This window comes from Lytechinus pictus, chromosome 3 (assembly GCF_037042905.1).
Source record: "Lytechinus pictus isolate F3 Inbred chromosome 3, Lp3.0, whole genome shotgun sequence".
NCBI lineage: Eukaryota > Metazoa > Echinodermata > Echinoidea > Temnopleuroida > Toxopneustidae > Lytechinus > Lytechinus pictus.
The window spans coordinates 7,387,810-7,407,991 of record NC_087247.1 but is presented as its reverse complement, the minus strand read 5'-3'; the positions used below and the strand labels follow the sequence as shown (position 1 = coordinate 7,407,991).

General features: G+C 36.2%; 1 protein-coding gene across 1 annotated transcript in view; it reads right to left on the bottom strand.

Moving 5' to 3' along the window:
• Positions 1-20,182, bottom strand: part of LOC129257908 (tRNA (guanine(6)-N2)-methyltransferase THUMP3-like) — a 36,218-nt gene that overhangs the window by 4,231 nt on the left and 11,805 nt on the right. Inside the window, exons 3-8 of the mRNA XM_054896345.2 lie at positions 18,606-19,186; positions 16,797-16,866; positions 14,190-14,311; positions 12,915-13,002; positions 8,836-8,849; positions 3,063-3,186 (exon numbers count right to left, since the gene is read on the bottom strand). Coding sequence (XP_054752320.2) covers positions 3,063-3,186; positions 8,836-8,849; positions 12,915-13,002; positions 14,190-14,311; positions 16,797-16,866; positions 18,606-19,186 — 999 coding nt within the window. The remainder of the gene's footprint in view (positions 1-3,062; positions 3,187-8,835; positions 8,850-12,914; positions 13,003-14,189; positions 14,312-16,796; positions 16,867-18,605; positions 19,187-20,182) is intronic.

The following is a 20,182-nucleotide window of genomic DNA, read 5'->3' as shown; positions in this document are numbered from 1 at the left end:
CAGTCTGTAATGACTTGGTCAGTCTACGAAGTGAAGTAATAACCCTCATACTTGATTGAATACAGAAGGTGATCACAGGCCTGCCAACTACTCCTTTTCCAGATTTTTTATTAACCAAAAGGAAGAGCACTCTGTTTTTCGAATATTTAAGATTAAAAAAAATCAACCCACTTCGGGTCGGGCAATTGCAAAACCCGACCATTCGAGAAAAGGACCCCCTAAATTCCAAAAAGGTCGGGTCTATGTTTTGTGAAAAATCCTCGGGTAAACTGGACATGTTTCGGGAAATCAGGGGGTCCTTTTCTTGAATGTTAGGGTATACGCGATTGTCTGTGATCTACATGATAACCTGCGATGGCATGAGTATTTCAAATTAACTGGTTTCAACAAAAGGCTTTATCAACTTAATGGCCTGCGTTATTGTACGTAGACAGATCATTCAATTTTTATTTTTGCACTTCCACTTGGACAATATAAGTCTCGCCTTCACCTCTGGTGGCGAGACAAAAAGTAGTAGTTGGCAGGCTTGTTATGATTTGTCAATTTCACTTTGAGCCCAGTCTGGGTCTTGAAACAAAATAAACAAGGTTTGAAGTTCAGGGTTCACTCAAGCTATATACACTATACAATTTCAGTGAAACTTCAAAGAAATGGTGTCATAAATAATTTTTGGAAAAACTCAATTTTTGCCAGTATTACATTTTGAAGACAAAATTACTATTTAGGGTATTTACAAAGAACCTTCCCTGGCAACTTCTTGTTGGTTTTGGTATGGATATCTGATAATCTCCAAGTTTATATCTCAATCGAAAATACAAATTTAAATTGACAATACATCATCTTAATATTGAAACAATGCTAATTTGTTTCCTTTCCTTCTTTGAATAATTTTGAATAATACCTTTATTAATTTGAATGAGTAAATTCCAACTGCACTCATGATGGAGATGTCTCAACAATAATACATCAACTAATACGGCAAAATTAATGAAAAAATCAAAAATGGTGCTGAGTATTGAAGACAAGCTCAGAATTTTTGTCTTGTACAACGTAAGGAAATAATGAAGAGAAAGCAAACTCAAAGCGAAACGGAAGCTAAAATGAAGAAATGGCAAGAAGGTTTTGACCTCTGACGAATCTGGGGCAGTATTCTGAAAACCGTATTAGCCACAAAAAAAAAAGTGTTAGCTAACATGATTGGTTTTCTGAAAATCATGTGGCCCAAGTGGTACCACTGCGCAACCCTCACATGCGGTGTTAAGGAGGGGTTAAGTTGGGGAAGGCGATGGCTGAACTTTAATACGCACATAACACAGAAAATGGAGTTATTGGTCAAGTAAAAAAAAGTAGAAGGTGATGACTTTACCTTTGACCTTCTGGCCTCAAAATCAATAGGATTGCTAGTATCATACACACCATATAATATGAGCCTAGGTTAAGTTAAACTGAAGTTATCGCGATTACAAGGAAAAATTAATGGATGGACAGACGGACATGATACCATAATACATCCCGTCGAGACGGGCGTATAAAAAGGCACTAACACCAATCAAAATCATTGAATTGTTAAGAATATGGGATTGGGGAACTCATCTCTATCATATTCACAAAATTTTTACCCTTTTTAAATGGTTATAGTTCCAATGATTACAAATTTCTAATGCTTGTAGGTTATCCTTAATCTATATCTCCCGCCAGTCAATCTACTAGCATATGTTTTTTTTTTTTTTGGGGGGGGGGGCAAAAGTGATCGCTCTACGCACTAAATAAAGAAAATTTGCGGAGCGCACCAAAAAAATACAATTTTGAATGTTAAATAACTTTTCCGGGTCAGGTTTAAAAAAAAAAAATTCATTGCATATTTATTTTTTTCAAGTTTTCAAAATTATTGGATTGGGGGCATATAGATATGTTTGCCCCCCCCCCCACATTTTTATGGGGTGATATCCTCCTCTGCCCCCTCCACAATCGATCGAAGCCTCGGTCTCTTGTCACAATTACCCCTTCACCTACATGTAGCTCTAACTTTTAATTTAGCTGTATACGCTTACAAAATTATGTCACAATGTAGGTTTTGTGTCACCAAGCACGCAACTTGTTTTTTTCCCTAAAAATTATGCGCGATGCGTGGTATGTGCCCGACACATACATGTACCACATAAATATGGTATTAAATTATTTGGGAGAAGATACTCTTTCAGGCCATAACTGTGTTTATGACATATTTTTTCCTTAAAATTGAGATTTGATTGGATTAAATAGATGCAGAGTGGGAGGAGCTGAAGATAACACGAAATGCAGAGTGGGAGGAGCTGAAGATAACACGAAATGAGAATATCAATTTGGGGGTATGTTAGCGGCGCGTTTAATCAGAGAGATACGGTAATACAATATTTAACACCAAAGTTAACACGATTTTCAGAATAACGCCCCTGGGCTTAATACAAAACATCAGTAAACTACCGTGTGAGTATAAAAAAAACACCATGACACCTCATAAATCCCCAATTTAAGGAAAAAATGTTGTGAACACATAATTATTATATATGGTCCAAAGAGTATGTTCTCCCAAATATTTTGATACCATATTTATAGGATATGTCCACTTCATGAGTTAGTAAACATATTTGCAAATCCCTTTTCAATGAAATTTGATAAACAATCCTAACGTAATTTATTGAAAAGGTGCTTTGAAATTGGTTTTAATGCAAACCTTGTAGGAGTATGACGTCATTGACATCTGGATTCGTTCATTGCAGTCATGCCTTAATTTGTCACAAATCAAAATTTACATCACTGCAAAGAATATCTCCTGATCATCCAACCGTAACACATACCACATAAATATGGTATTCAATTATTTGGGAGAAGATACTCTTTCAGGCCATAACTATGTGTTTATGACATATTTTTTCCTTAAAATTGAGATTTGTGAGGTGTCAAGTTATTTTTTTACTACTCACATGGTAGTGTACTGATGAAAACAAATGATGGAAATACTTTTCAACAATTGCTCAAATTTGTTTAATTTCATTTAATGATAACTTTTGGATTGAACTAACCTGAACCATACATTTCTTGTCTTGCGTTAAGAGCACGGCACGGCCAGTACCAGGCCGACAAACTCTGGCCATCTCCTCCAGGCATTTATGATACAGAGACCAGTTATTCCTTCTGCTACCAAGCCTGTAATAATAAAAACAAAAGGATGAATTTTAGTTCCTAAGTCACTTATCAGGGAGGGGGGAGTGCAAGTGGTATACATGTATCTAGCAAAAAAGGGCTCTCAAATCTCTGATGCTGAAGGCAAGCATGAAATTTGCACCTCCTTCCACAGTTCCCAGCAATCTAACACTAGAGTTTCAGGCCAAAATTCTGATACTGGTTAATCTTTTGAAAAATTATAAAAAAAAACGTCTCAACCCAAACTTGATGAAAAGAGTTTTATTAAATCATGGAGCTACATGTATTGAATGGTTAAAACATTGCATTGTACATTATTTTTCGACATCATAATTGCTTCAATTTTTCTTTAATATTGGACCCTATTTTTTCCCCCAATCGATTTGCTAAATTCAAATTACTAACCATAAATATATTTGTTGGTTGGTTTTTTTTTTTTTTGGGGGGGTAAATCTTCAGAAAATGCATACTGTTAAAATTTAAGCCCCCTCTTAGTTTTTAGCCCAATGTGCCACAGTATAATTTCATAAATATGGTAAAATTAGGGTCAAACGTTCAATCTACATAATGAGTATTCCCAAGCAAAATAAACTGATGTTTACACTGACCCCTTCAACTTTCAATGTACTTCCCGTTAAATAGGGAAGCTGATAGTTATATAAAATTTCAAGGCTTAAACACATAAAAATTGACAAATTATTTGGAATCAAATTTCTATTCCCATTTCCTGGTTGGCACTTTAAGATAAGGACTTACGCCAACAGTTTGAGGTCACAATTAAAATACTATCTTTTAACTTCCTCACTCTAGGAACACTAGGGGAATAACCCTATTAATGATGTCCAATGATAGCCAAAATTATTCATAAACATTTCAGAGCCTAACTTATTACAATTTCCTTTATCATGATTATGTGATCACATTGGACACCATGCTCCGACAGTCTCGCCTGTATCACACAATCCAGAGATGCCAACCGTTACGTAATATCAATCAGATTTTTCGCTCAGTCATTCAATCAGAAAGTAAACACTGAATTTACATCAGAACACATCTCATTAATATTGGGTTGGCAACTCGGCACAATCTAATATAGCAGCAGTGCTGATTTTTTTAAAACAACTAGATGAATAATTTTTCAAAGAAAAAAAAACATTTTATTAGTGGTTATTCATCCATAACCACTACATTATCATAAAAATTCAAAAAACATTTATACCATAAAAAGATTTGAGAAAAGTAGACTCATGTCACTGCCTTAGGCAAATTGTGTTAATGCTGAATTAAGAAGTGGTATAACATAATTCGAGGGCGCTGAGTCCAAATATGTTGTTTGCCAACCTTGCATTTAATGCTAAAATCCTCAAAATGGCAAAACCAATATGGCCGCTATTCTACACCCTTATTTGCTCTATTTTGACCCCAGAAACTTACAACAAAAATGTTTTTCGTACTGTGTGATCTCAGAAATCTATCAAAATCCGCATCCAGGAAAGTGGTTATTTTCAAAATGGCGTCTAAGATGGCAGCCATTCACTGAAAATTAACATAGCCAACTCTTTATCCACCTTACACAACTATTTTTGATGCACATTCAATGGTGTAGGGGTAAAAGGTCTACTGATACAGGTAGAGTGAAAATAAGCACGCCAGGGTACCTGGTTATCCAAGATGGCGTCCAAAATGGCTGCCATAAGCCTAAAATTTCACAGTTTATCTGTTACATATTTTTGTGTCTTTAATTTGGGTTATATTTAATGGTGGTTTTAAGGGTCGAGTAGTAATTTGGGGCAAGTTGCAAGGAGAGTCAGTCACTATGTCCAAAAATCCAAGATTGCTTTAAAAATCCGAGCCTAAAATGGCTGTTGTCTAAAACCCCTAAAAACATCTGCCTGGGAAATATGATGTTGGTGTCTAATCGATGGTTTAAATAGTCAAGTAATACGTTGGGACAAGTTACAAGGAGAGTCAGTGCACTGTTAGAAAATTTATCCTTAAAAAGAAGTTCCTGCAGCAGAGTCTCGAGAACATCTGTAGTCTTACCAGATTGCGTAATCTTACAGGAATTGGTATTTGGTGTATGGAACCTTACAAATTTCCTTAAAGAAAACACCATTTTCCCCTTTTTAAACAGACCTGTTCTGTTAAATTGCAGAAAAATTCCTCTTTTTATGAATTTACAGAATGATTCTGTTATTGCTTTCTGCAAAATCTTCTCTCTTTTTTTTCTCTGTAAAATCAGGGTTTTTTTTAACAGTGTGGTCCTGTATGTCCAAAAATCCAAGATGATTTCCAAAAACGGAGTCTCAAAATGTCCGTTGTTATGTTAAAGCCGACAGTTTGTTTAATAACCGCCTAGAGAATATGATTTTGGTGTATAACCTGTGGTTCGAAGGGTCAAATATTACATCGGGACACGTTACAAGGACAGTCAGGGGTCCCAGTATGTCCAAAAATCCAAGATGGCCTCCAAAATTGGAGTTTACAATGACTGTTGTTACCGAATAACTGACATATTGTTTCATATCCGCCTGGGGTATATGATGTTGGTGTTTAACCCATGGTTTAAAGGGTCAAGTAATACATAAGGGCAAGTTGCAAGGACAGTCAGTGGTCCACCATGTCCAAAAATTAAAGATGGTTTCCAAAAAATTGAGTCTAATGGGTTGTTGTTACCTAAAAGCTTTTGTTTAATATCTACCTGGGGTTTATGATGTATTACCTTTTCTTTAAAGGGTCAAGCAATACATCATGTACATTAGGATAAGTTACAAGGACAGTCAGTGGTCCTGTATGTCCAAATATCCAAGATGGCTTCAGAAAAGGAGTCAAAGATGGCTGCTGTTACTTAAAAATGGACATAGTTCATTTAGAATTCACCTGGGAGATATGATTTTGGTGTCTACCCTATGGTTTCAATGGTTAAATAATACTTTTGGATTAGTTACAATGGTATGAAACAGTCCACTGACAAACCTTGAAACTTTTCCAATGTACATGTATATTTCTTCCCTTGGAACCATTATTTTTTCTTTTTGGTAGACCCCAAAAATTATGTTTACCAGGTGAATATTATATCATTTTGGACCATTTCAAAGTTACAATATCCTTTATTGACGCCATTTTGAAAGGTCGTCTTGGATTCTCTGACACACTCACTGACTATCTTGTAAACATGTCCTGATGCAATTTTGCCTTGAAAGCTTCTTAATATAAACTTATTTGTTGACACTGCAGCAAGCAATAGATTATCTACTTTAATTTTTTGGAGTTGATAGTCCAACGACTGCCGTTTTGGACGACATCTTGGATTTCCAGGTACCCTGGACATTTTAACCATAGCCTCGATAAAGATTTGATGTTGACTTCACCGCCGCCAAAGTCATTGCCGCCGTAGGAAAGGTGACGTCCAAATGTCTTGCTTCTGCTATGCAGGCAAGGAAAAATCGGCGAACACTGAGTTAAAGTTATGTGATTTTGCCAGCATTTCCCAAAAATTATCAAACATTTGGCCTTTTTATTAGTCAGTCAACAGCTGTGAATCACGGCAGCCATCTTTAATCGGCAGCCATCTTGGAATTAAAGATGGCTGACTATATTATAATCAATGGGATGCTTTATGTTTGCAACCCTGGGTATCAAAAATATAGCATAGACCCACATTTCTGAAATATAATCACCGGTAGAAATTGTTTAATAGGGGTAACCGCATTAAAAATGCCGCCATTTTTTTTTGGACAATTTGACAATGAAAACGTTGGAATCAAGTTTGGCAAACAGTATTTTTGGATTCAGCACTCCTGAATTACCTTAAAACGATTGATAAATCAGCATTAACACAAAATGCCTAAAGAACTTTTTCTGAGCACATTTTTTTAAATCTGGACCTGACTATAATGACCTTCACCATGTAACCTGTAACACAGGTATGTACATAAGTGTTACTTGATTAGCCTAATGTAACATGAAATATTCACATACTTTTTAAATTTTAGGTAATGAAACATAACCTTGGTTTTGCAGGCAAGACACTCATATAATTAGATTCAAATCTAATTAGCATAAATTGCTTTTGAGTTGAAAACGCAGCCCACTAGCACACTATCACCTATTCATGCCAGCCAGAAAAAAGGGCTGACATAAATAGATAATAAACAAGGCCAGCATAAAGGTTAGCTGGGGTTATGATGTTGTAGAGTCTTGTGTTGTGCATGTTTATTGTTATGTTGATGTGCATCATCATGTAATGACATCATCATCATCACATGAATAGTCACACATTCCGTTAGATGTGTCTCTCTACACTGGCCTTGCTTGCTCACTGCCTCCAGTCTATGAGCAAGCAAGGCCTTTCTTATATACTCCAACAAGTGGCAAGCAAACTTTTTGACAGTTAAAGAGGAAACCACCACGTCATGGGTTAGCTTTTAAAATCTCATGCATAAACATGATGTGTGACAATAGACTTTAGTGATATCATCCAATAGGCAGAGGGAAAGTGAGAATCTTTCATCATGCATTCATGAATATAATTATATCAGGAATTCATTGCATCCATCTCTCCTCACAAAGACTTGAATTCATGACCAATTAACAAAAGGTATTCAAACATCAAGCCTACAATGGCTAAAAAAAATGCAAGAAAGCTACCTGCTGGTTCTTTGAATGTCAATGCTTAGTATTCTTCTGTTCATAAAAGGATTTCTTCTATTCATAAAAGGGTCTATCTACTGAAAGTACTCAAAGGAAAATGCAGAATACAGAAGAGGTGCATCACCTTCAGGAATATGGCTAATAATGGTGGGACACTAAACCTCAATGAATGGGATAATTCAGGACTGTTGCTAGGTTGGACAATGGCCCGCATTCTCACATGTCGTGCATACCTTCGATACATAAGATGAAAGCATGGGTCAGGTGAAGACATTCATAGATTAGCCATTAACCCACTGCCCAAATATAGCTTGAACATGGTTTATAGAAATGTGTATCATACTCAACAGGGATGGAGTGACCCCCCCCCCTCCCATGATTCTTCATAAAGTGAAAAAAGGAGGAAAATTCTGTTTAGAAAAAAAGGGAAGAAGAGTACCAGATAGAGATCTAGGTCATATGCATCTACTCTATATTACCCAAACCCTGTAATTCAATAGCCAAAATAATCATGTCAACTCGTCCACTGACTCTTATTTAATTGACCTTTTGTCCTTGATCATGTGACCTGCAACTCATCATGCCAAATGATTAGTAATACTTGATTACCCTTATGTCCAAGTTTCAAGAAACAGGCCATATTATTATTTCTAGTTATGATATTTCACAAAAACCTTGGTTACGATTTCAATGTTGATGACACCTGCACCATCGCCTCGGTTCACGTTTCATGATTGGATAGTTTTCTCAAACAATCATAAAAGTTGGGTTTCCTTTTGTATTGATACACCCCCTATACAATGCTGCACTCCACCCAGGTGAGGTGAATGGGTACCCAGTAGGATTTATTCCTTGACCCTTTAGTGTTGATATGGCGGCTCAGCTACAGCCGGAGTAATAATGTGATACCAAGTATCAAAGCGCAGTTGAGTATATGCACATAGTAACTGCGCTATATGAATGGACATATTATTATAAATATATTTGACTTAAACTTACCTTTTTCCAAATGGCTGTCGGCATCAATAGAAAATGAGGAGGAAGCAAAAAGGAGATTTATTTGATATATCTTTATGATACAACACATTAAAACAAGAGTGATGATATATCTCATTGAAAAATAAGAATATATATTGGATATGAAGGTACATGTATATGGTACATGTAAATGTACTGTGATTTAAACAATGTAAACAATCAAACAATTGATCCGTGTAACAAGAAACTTCCTATAAATCTTGTACTATCACACCTGAGCTTTTAACCTGCAATGTCAGCGTACGTATGGCAAGCCATTTTTTACCTGGATTCTTAAAATCATGAATTGACTCAAGAAACTAGAAAACGGCTTGCCACACAGACGTCGACATGCACTGGCAAAAGTGTCCGGGTATAACGGCCCCTTTATATCAATTCTAAGATTAATTGTATCTCTTCACATTGCAGGGCACTGCTAATATCAGAGAAAATGTTAATCCATGATATATTGATACTCCTTTACTAAGAGGAAATATTAATAGCCCATTTCATTAAAAGTAAAAAGTTGTTAGGTACTGAAATGACATCACTTGATTTGCTGACAGCAAATTTGTAATTGAATTCCAGCTTTTGTTATAACAAACTTAATAAAACAAGGTAATTGATTTTCAAATCTATGGAAACCTGCTATGACAAGGAAATATTGACAGTCCGACATATATACACTTGGCTTAAACATTACATAAAATTGAGAGCTCAGAAAAACACAACAGAGGATTTGAATAGAGAAAAATCAAACTAGCACAACGCTGAAAATTACATCTAAATCGGACGTAAAATAAGTTATGACCTTTTAAATTTTTGCTTATTTTTCACAAAACAGAGATATGAACAACTCAGTGACATACAAATGAGACAGTTGATGATGCCCCTCACTCACTTTTTCTTTTGCTTTATATTGTTTGAATTATACAATATTTCATTTTTTACATATTTGACAATAAGGACCAACTTGACTGAACCATATAGTATTAAGCTAGGCTTATTCCACATGTTCAGGGAGGAATTAATCGTTGCTTCATGATAAATGAGGAGAAAATTAGAATATTTCAGATAATAAAATACAAATAGTGAGTGGGTTACATCATCAGTCTCCTCATTTGCATAGCAACCAGGATGTGCATATACATGTAACTGTTTTGTAAAATTAAGTGAAACTAATAAAATGTCATTAACTTGCTTATTTTACATCAAATTTTCATGAAATTTTCAGTGTTATGCTTGTTGGATTTTCCTCTTTTTATTCAAATCAAATTTTTATTGGGGTGGACTTGCCCTTTAAACTACTATAACACCCTTATACCAGTTGTGGTAACAATCTTGACATGAGTTCGAACAGAATCCAATAAAATGACCACCAAAGTGTAAAATAAGCATGGAATTCCATCAAATGTTGGGTATTTTATGAAGCAATATTTAATAATACTGTCCAAAATATGCTTTTCCATGTTAGTAATCATCAGGATTATCGGTTTTGAGCTAAGATTTCATGGTTTTACAAAGATAAGTTTACATTAATGTACCAGATCTAGATGTACGATAATATTTTGACAATTAACCTTGATTTAAAAGACTTTCTCGTGAAACAATTGTTTGCTGCAACTACTGTCTTTTACCTTTAAACTATAATCCAAAACTGATCCTGACTTAAGGATCATACGAATCAGGAAATCAAATACCATCTATAAACCACTACTTGAAAATGAACTATTACAAGCAATAATAATAAGCTTCTAACCATAGATAGATGCCTCTGCCTGAACAAACAAAACTCAAACCGCAACGCCCACACAAAAACAAAACCCAACAGAAGGGTGAGATGGGGAAATAGAAATAAATATTGAACCTGACGTTATCTGCATTTCCTTTCATGCATGTATTGATATTTGTGAATGAATGACATTATAAATGTCAACAGGAAATAGTCCTTGATGTAATCGATGCAGTTCATGATGGTATTTCGGGGTTAACCAGAGGTCATTCAGCAAAGTCACGTTGATTTCGAAGGTGTATGTATTACACACTAAGGCCCGCATTCCGAACTCGGGTTTAATTCAAACCCTGGGGTGGTATTCTGGAACACTGTCATAAATTTTTTCATTTCTCTTTGAGATCTGACACCGCTATGATTGTCACAAATCGGTATTCTGAACATTGTCTTTTCCCTGTCATATCTCTCTAAGTTTCCACACATCTATTCGGAAGTAAACCAATCAAAATCACTGTTAGTTCCTAATGGGAGTCCTTCTAGCCAATAGGAAGGCCCAGTGGCAGGTAGGGTGTATCCCCAATACCGTTGCTGGCATCGCGCAACTACGCACATATTGATGCGCTTAATTACAAAGAAAGACAGGGAGCTGTGAAGGATTTTAGAAGAGGAGTAGAAAAAGAAGGAAACAGAAAAAAAGAAGGAATTAATATGTAGGGCCTTACTAATTGTAGCATGAAAAAATAATTTTGAAAATTGTCATGGATGATGAGTGAAACTAATACCACAATCTAATCTAAATCATTATATGCTTGACATTCAGTCGGCAGGGTATCGGGATATTTGGTACTGAAAGATATGACAAAATTTGTGACTGGTACCCCCTGTCATAACTATTGTCATATCTTTTGCTTGTATAAAAGGATTACGTGCATTTAAAGTCGCATATTTTTAGTGCGCGCTAAAGAGAAGAGACAGAATTTATGACAATTTTTGTAACAAGTTATGACACCCACCAGAATACCGATTTTGTCATATCTCTGAGAAAAGATAAAATATGAAGAAAAGACAATGTTCAGATCACCGCTCCAGGTTTTAAGTCGTGGTTTAACCATGGAGAGCCAATTGGGGCACAAAGCCCTAACAGTACACATTCAATTTATTAAGTCATACAGTTGTGCTCAAAAGTAAGTGAACCCCACCAGAAAGTGTGCTCCTTCATGCTAAGAGTTGAATGTAAACAACAACACTACCATGCTCGGCAAGCCCAGATAAACAAACTTTATTGCCTGTAATACTTTATCACCTGACTTCACAACTATATATCTAAAACATGGCAGAACTTGGACACTTTAAATATATTCATATTCTGGCGGGGTTCACTAACTTTTGAGCACCACTGTAAGACACCCAAATTGTTCATAATTGTCTGGGAATGATAACTGAATATTTGTTCTCATTATGAAGCAAAAGGAAACAAAATAGTAAACATAAGAAATGTACAATATAAAAATAATTTAATTTTTGGTTCCCCATAGGTTTAGCACAGAGTTAGACCGTGGTCTAAGTTACACCTGACTTCAGAATACGGGCCTTAGGCTCCAGAGCATTCAATGACAAAAATATATATCAGCCAATCAAAATCATTGTTGCATCTACACTGTTCAAAATTCCCATTAGTATATCCAATCAGGTTGGTGTGAAAAATATGCAATTAATGCAAACCCTTTGAAGAAACCCCATGTCTCACGAAAATACAGATTAAGGAATTAGATTTCTAAAACCTCAAAGTATACCCAAAATGCAAGTGGATTTAATCGAGGAGAGACAAATCAGACAAGAATACCTTCACGACCATTTAAAATTTCATCAAAATCTGAAGTAAATTGGAAAGTTTATGGAAATTTGAAATATTATCGTATTTCCATAAAACAAAACTTCTACTCATTCATGGGCGGTATGTAAATGAATAAGCCAGTGATGTCACAAACTATCTCCTTTCTTTTACTTTATCATATAAAACAAGATTAGGAAATGTAAAATATCTCAGAATTCAAAGAGGGTCTCCAAAAGATCACAATAAAAAATGATCTATGAGGAATCGGTATAGGTAATAATGGAATAGTTCATTTCAATGAACTTCAGTGTTCTGCTTGTTTGACTTCAATCTGCTTTTTTAAATCAACTTTATGCTGGGGTAGGCTTGAACTTTAAGAGGATAAAGGATAATACTTTAACCATACTGAATGCAATCTCAATTTAAAAAAAGGCAAACATCATTGCATATCCAAAATTCAAAATCACACTATTTGAGGAAATGTTGTGAACTCACCAAATCTGTGACAAAGACATCTACTGAGGCAGATTTTAGAGGTAGATTGGTTACATCCCACTGTAGAACATCGTTTTCAATATCAGGTCTGTTAGAGCAACAAAGATAAGCAACAAAGATTAATTATCACCATTATCCTTACCATCATCATCATCACCATAAAAAACATAATTATCATCACCATCCTTCTTCTTCATCTTCTTCAAGCTACACTGCCTCCTTCAATCCTGAAGATTATTGCAGTATTGTAGTACCGGGGACCGGCAGGTGCAATACACCGGGTGAACACCCTACTCTTTGACGAATAGTGTATTGGTTTTAACGTGCATAGGTTGTGACTCTCCTATACACGGGACCAACATTTGCGTCCTTTCCGATGGACGGAGTGTTTTCCAACAGCATTCACACCCGCACTGAACACAGCGGTGAGGCACGTTAACACACAACGCTAGCATCAGTTTTTTTGTTAGACGTCTTCCGGCATGCTGCGGGACTCGGACCCACGCACGTTGAGATCTACGATCTTTTCCGGAACAGGCGCTCTAACCGACTGAGCTACACTGCCTCCCTATGACCTCTACATCACAATCATCATTATCACCATCTTCATCATCATCATCACCATCATCATCACCATCATCATCGCCATCATCATCACCATCATTATCACTATAATCATCACCATCATCATCACCACCATCTTCATCGCCATCTTCATCATCACCATCCTCATCATCGCCATTACCATTATCTATTTCATTTCAAAATCATTTGCATTGCTCAAGTCAAGAACAATTCATCAACAATTCCCAATGCTTTTGCTCACGAAATTGAGAATTTACTTCAAATTCCTTTTTGCTCGCCATGAGCTAGCACTTGCTTTTGGTTTCAACAAACAGTCACACTGGAATCCAACCCTGTGTTACAAAATTTTTTCTCACAAGCAATTGCTTATTTTAAGGCATATTGATTCAAGCATACAAGACTGGCACAAGACTAGAAAAAGCAATTGTTACTTTTCATGCTTTTGGCCTAATGTCATCATCATCATAATAATAATAAAAAACATAAATTTATATAGCACAGCTTGTACATGTATATGTTCAGCTGCGGTTATTCAGAGCTCTTTTTTACTTAGTTCTATGTGTACACAGCAATTTTCTTTAATAATCAAAGAGACATGTCTTCAATTTCGATTTGAAGAAAGTAAGTGATGGAGAACTTCTTATCATCACCCCATCATTGATGCTCAACTATTTTCTGACAACCTCTCACCTTTCTATACGATTACTTCTCCTTCTTTCGGATAGTGAATCTAAGTTAGCTTTTGTTCTCTCTACAGCCACGTCATTCATATCTCCAGCGACTACATGACAAGATTTCCAATCTAGCAAACCCTGTAACACAAATAGAAAATAAAAATTAAGAATTTTACAGTAACCCTCCATTATGAAAAAGACAAATATCCTCATCAGCGATGTCCTCAATGAGCATTTCATGAAACACAAAGTCAATCACTTTCACCGACTATTGTTATAAGCTACTAGAAAACATTGCATCTGATTGGCTCAATGAAAATTTGTCAGTGAAAAGCACTAACAAGATCCTTCATGACACACTCCATTGTTTTTCATAAGAATTACTATATACCTCACACTGAGATTCTATCACTGATTGGTCAAATCTACATCATGTGACATGTTATAGTCCCGTCTGTCATTTTCTCTAGGTTTTGACTTGCTATCAATTTCTATTATCATTCATGTGGTAGAACAGGTGAACCCTTGAGGGCAGGGCCACGACGAGAACTATGAGCAGCTGCCTGCTGCTAGGTCAGGTCCGTGCCGTCCTGTGGAGGCTGACCAGCAGCAGTGCAGTGCGTTTATTAAGAGATCTCGCGAATCAACTTAAGACAAGTTTCACTAATGGTCCTATAGTAACACCACTAGCCTTTGAGTCTATCTAGACAGATCTTTGCCACTGCCGATGAGGCATGTAAAATAAATATGGACTATGTATTCAGATGATGGTGGAAATCATCACTCCCTTGGTGCTTTTCATAATAGCCCTTCTATCACTCCTCTGCCAAGGCCACGGGTGATAGAAGGGCCAGGATGAAAAGCATCTCGAGATTGATAATTTCTACAAATATATTTTATACCACAGCATTATCAGGTGATCCTCCATGAGCCTAAGTTTGCTCATTCTCAAGATTCCAAAATTCCAGCATTCCAAAATATTAATTCTGAGATGCCAGAAGCCTTTTCATCTATAATTCTCCATCAGCCCAAGTAAGAGAAATTCATTCACTAGCTTGGAATGTGATTTGGGAAATTGTTATGTGATGATAAGACATATCTCACATATATTAATATATCAATACTTTTATAGGAAGTATAACAGGAGACTATATGTTTACCAATTCCAACTTTCTTAAGAAAGTATTACTCATTCTTCTTCCAGCTAAACTTCTGACGCACACACATTTTATGGGTTTTTTATTCACTACATTTCATGTTTCTTACTAAAAGGTCCACTCCCCCAATTCAGAATGTTTTGGTCAACCTGTTTGGTTGTAGAGAGTCTTGACCAGACCAATATAAAAGGGGTTCGCATCTAAACCCAAATCAGATTGAATAGAGATTGGGGTTTAGATTATTACAGATTGCTCAGAGATTGGCTCCAGCATGCAGATAGTAGTAGAGATCGAGTTTTAGAGCTCCAGTAAAGTTACATTTATAATGCATCAGTTTGCAGAGTATATCTTCATCTTCAGAGTATAGTCACCATCAGACTTCCTCATGTTCCTGTATTATTTGTCATCATCATCAACTTATTTATAATGTTCAATAAATGTATATATGAACTGTACATCCTGCATTGCGTTTTCTTCATTTAAGACTGGTTGAAAGTTTAAGTGCAATAGATCCAAACGACAACACAACATAATAATTTATCTGAAGACAAAACCTCAGTATGTCTTCAAGTGGGAAATTGATGAAAATTATAAATTGTACAGAGACTTTCATTACAAATGATCTCAAGATTATTCTACTCCAAGTGCACCTCTTTCATGAATTTGGGAATGTAGACCGAATGCAGATTATTTCTATTCATGAAAAGTTGAGGACAAGAATAATAAAGATAACCTGTCGCTATCAGAACGACTCAATCAATAATATGGACTATTTCTGATTTCATGCGCACAATGTTTATTGCAAGGTTTGTACACGGTCCTGTTTAAGGGTTAATTCATGATAGAGGTAGTAGTTTGCTGGATCACAAAACAGTGGGACGATATAAAAACGATTGCTGAGATAGGCAGCCCTCTAGCTCCAACTGACATCATGTAGGGTAGTATACAAAGAAAGACATGAAATATTATTACCCATATCATACATCTGAGCTCGTCATTATTACTGCCCAAGTTTTGACAAGACGTGTAGGTCTAAGTCAAAGGAGAGGTCTAAGTCAAACAAGCTTTCACCGTTAAATGCCTACATCCAAGGTATTAACTCAAGGTACATGTAAATGTATAATGAAGTCATACTGCCAATGATGCTCAAACGGCATGGATACGTCCCAAGAGATGAGACCTTATAATTATATCACTACGATATAGCTCAGAGCTCCCAACATAAACAAGACACAAGATTACCATGTTATAAACGGTAAAATATTCGAAGATTTTGCTCTTGATGTCTTAGAGTTTACAGTAAAAAATATATTGACTGGATCTACTTCTAGGGAACATGAGAAAATGTTGCCCTTAAAAGAACTATAATTGTCCTCATCAAAAGACTCAGAAAAATATGATTTTTCCTATTGGGAAATATAGTTAATATTCCCCTCAAGACCAGTCAATATTATTCAGATATTTACCTCAAGAGGGATACCACCCACACCACACATAGGATCAATGATAACTTCTCCTGGTTGAGGTTGAGCCATTCTGAGGGGAGAAGAAATCAGTAAAACACCATTATCATAACCAACGAAGCAGCTTATAGCTCAACTTTGTTTACAAAACATATGTTTCCAGTAAAATGTGAACAGTACAAGCCATGTTTTTATTAAAATTATACAACAGTGATTTCATGGAACATATCACTGCCTGGGTGTCACTACATGCTGAGAAAAAATAGAGAAAGAAAGAAGGAAGGAAGAAAGAAAGACACTTTATTAAATTAAAGCTCTTATCTCGATCAATAAGACAAACAAATATTCTGGTTGTGAGATAAAGTATGGAACAAGTGGAATGCCTCTGGCCGTCTCACCTGCATCACGCGATTCAATATAGCAGCAGTGCTGATTTTGAAAACTACTATAACTCGCACAAGATGTTCAGTGATACTTGGTTACTCTTATTTCCACGTTTTATGAACTAGACCAATACACTTATAGAGATATGATGGCAATTCAACAAATACCCCCAACGTGGCCAAAGTTCTTTGACCTTACATGACCTTTGAACTTGATCATGTGACCTGAAACTCGCACAGGATGTTCAGTGATACTTGATTACTATTATGTCCAAGTTTTATGAACTAGACCAACACACTTTCAAATTTATGGCTGTAATTCAACAAATACCCCAATTTGGCCAAAGTTCATTGACCCTAAATGACCTTTGACCTTGATCATGTGACCTGAAACTTGCACAGGATGTTCAGTAATACTTGATTACTATTATGTCCAAGTTTCATGAATCAGATCCATAAACTTTCAAAGTTATGATGGTAATTCAACAGATACCCCCAATTCGGCCAAAGTTCATTGACCCTAAATGACCTTTGACCTTGGTCATGTGATGTGAAACTCATGCAGGATGTTCAGTGATACTTGATTAACCTTATGTATAAGTTTCATGAACTAGGTCCATATATTTTCTAAGTTATGATGACATTTCAAAAACTTAACCTTAGGTTAAGATTTTGATGTTGATTCCCCCAACATGGTCTAAGTTCATTGACCCTAAATGACCTTTGACCTTGGTCATGTGACATGAAACTCAGGCAGGATGTTCAGTAATACTTGATTAACCTTATGGCCAAGTTTCATGAACTAGGTCCATATACTTTCTAAGTTATGCTGTCATTTCAAAAACTTAACCTCAGGTTAAGATTTGATGTTGACGCCGCCGTCGCCGCCGCCGCCGCCGCCGCCGTCGGAAAAGCGGCGCCTATAGTCTCACTCTGCTATGCAGGTGAGACAAAAACTTAACCTCAGGTTAAGATTTGGTGTTGACGCCGCCGTCGCCGTCGCCGTCGGAAAAGCGGCGCCTATAGTCTCACTCTGCTATGCAGGTGAGACAAAAACTGTTTCAAAGGGAAAATATTGATTATAATAGTAAACGAGAATTTAGGGATAACCAAAGAACAAGGATGAATTAAAACCACGAATAATGTCCTTACTCACAGGCATGTGCCACTATCGCCCCAAATTGTCAAAATGATAGTAAGAAAACGAGCTGTGCATTAACAATTATACAAATTCAACACCTGGAAAGAAAAGAATGTGGTCCCTCTCTTTCCTCAATCACCATCACGTCGCTTGTCAGCCCTCATGAAGTTTATCACATTCTATCCTAAGATAAAGTTGACCATTCCCTTCAAAAGTAACTAAAAAAACAACTTTTCAATTTGGCAGGTACTTGGGGTTCTCATACAAGAAAAGAAATACTTCACTAACCGAAGCATGCAGTATGCTATGGTTGACTTGAGAGTTGTTATACCAAAGTGAGTAATGTTCCTTCTGTGCATGGATTCCTTGGTCAAGCTTATGGACACCATGGTCGAGTCCTCCTGGATATTGACCACCACCTCAATGTCATAGTCCTTCATCTTGACAGGCCATCCAAAGGTCTCATTGATTAAACTACCCACCGCTGGGGCAATGTCCCGAGAGTTGAATTTGTGTTTCTCTCCTGTGCGTGTACAAGTCACTCGGAATGTTGGACGGTTTGCAGAGCTTGTCGATTCTCCTTGAGGAACTCCTCCTGATGATACTGCTTCAGATGGAGTATCAGCTAGAGGCACTTCACTCAAAGATGATTCCTTAGGAGGCACTTCTCCACGACTGTCATCATTCTTGTCCTTGATGCCAACCTCTGGTGCTGTCTTGGCATCTAAGTATTTGGAGGATGCGGAGGGTAGTTTTCCAGGAAGAGGGTCCAGGCAGAGTTCAGACTTTGTGAAATTTCTCCAGGTGTCCAAGGCTAACTTCCAATTGCTTTCAATGATTTTCTTACATAGGTCATCAATAACTTGTTCCTAGAGGAAAAAAAATTAATGTGAATATTGGTTAATCTTTCTTAAATTTGTATTACCATTCAATGAGGCCCAATGATAAAGCATCTACCAGTTTATTATTTGCCTCGATTCAAATTAAATTCCTTTCTATTTGGGTGCCCTACTGACCTAGCTTTTGCTTTTATGGCATCCTAATCACTGAAACTGCACACAATATCATTGTTGTCCATGTATGATCTGTATTCATTGATTTGATTTGAAAAGATTGAATAAAACAGAATGATTTGAGATGAAATTAGCCTTTTTTCAATTGGATTTTATTAAGAAATTTTGCATACAATTTTTCTTTATCATACTTCCTCACTGGATTTCCAAAGAGAACAAGACCCTGATAATAGAATTATTTATTTATGAGAAAGCAGAAAAATATGAGAAATTGAAATTAGACCAGACTGAAATTTCTTTGTAATTGTCATTACGAAGAAAAATTGTTTTTATTTCAGAAATTACGACAAGACTCAAATTGGTGGTTTGACATGTTGATTAAGATAAAATTTACGCTTTTTCCCCAAACTATCTTCGAAAAGTGATTTTCCGTTATTTTTCCACACAAACTTGACAAGTTATCTGTCTTTCTTTTCCAAACATAATCTTTATAATTTCCAGGCTTTCATAAAACCAATGACCTGTATGAACTTGACTTTAGATAAACAATGTCTAATGGTATAAACATACGACATCCTAGCTAGACAACAGCTGCCTGAATTCAACAAGGTCATGAACCTTTAACAGATAGAATGATGATAATTAATGTGGAGAATGTTGACATCTAACAAACGACATGGATACACTGATTGTAACCTGAATGTAGAATATAGATTAAAGACCTTGACTGGACTGTGACATTCATACAAAATTTCAACTTGTTAAGTTTATTTAATTACTTGAAAATCTTACATTGCAGACCTGTATTTTCTTGTTATTTCAATCAAATTATTGAAAATATGGATTGTCAAA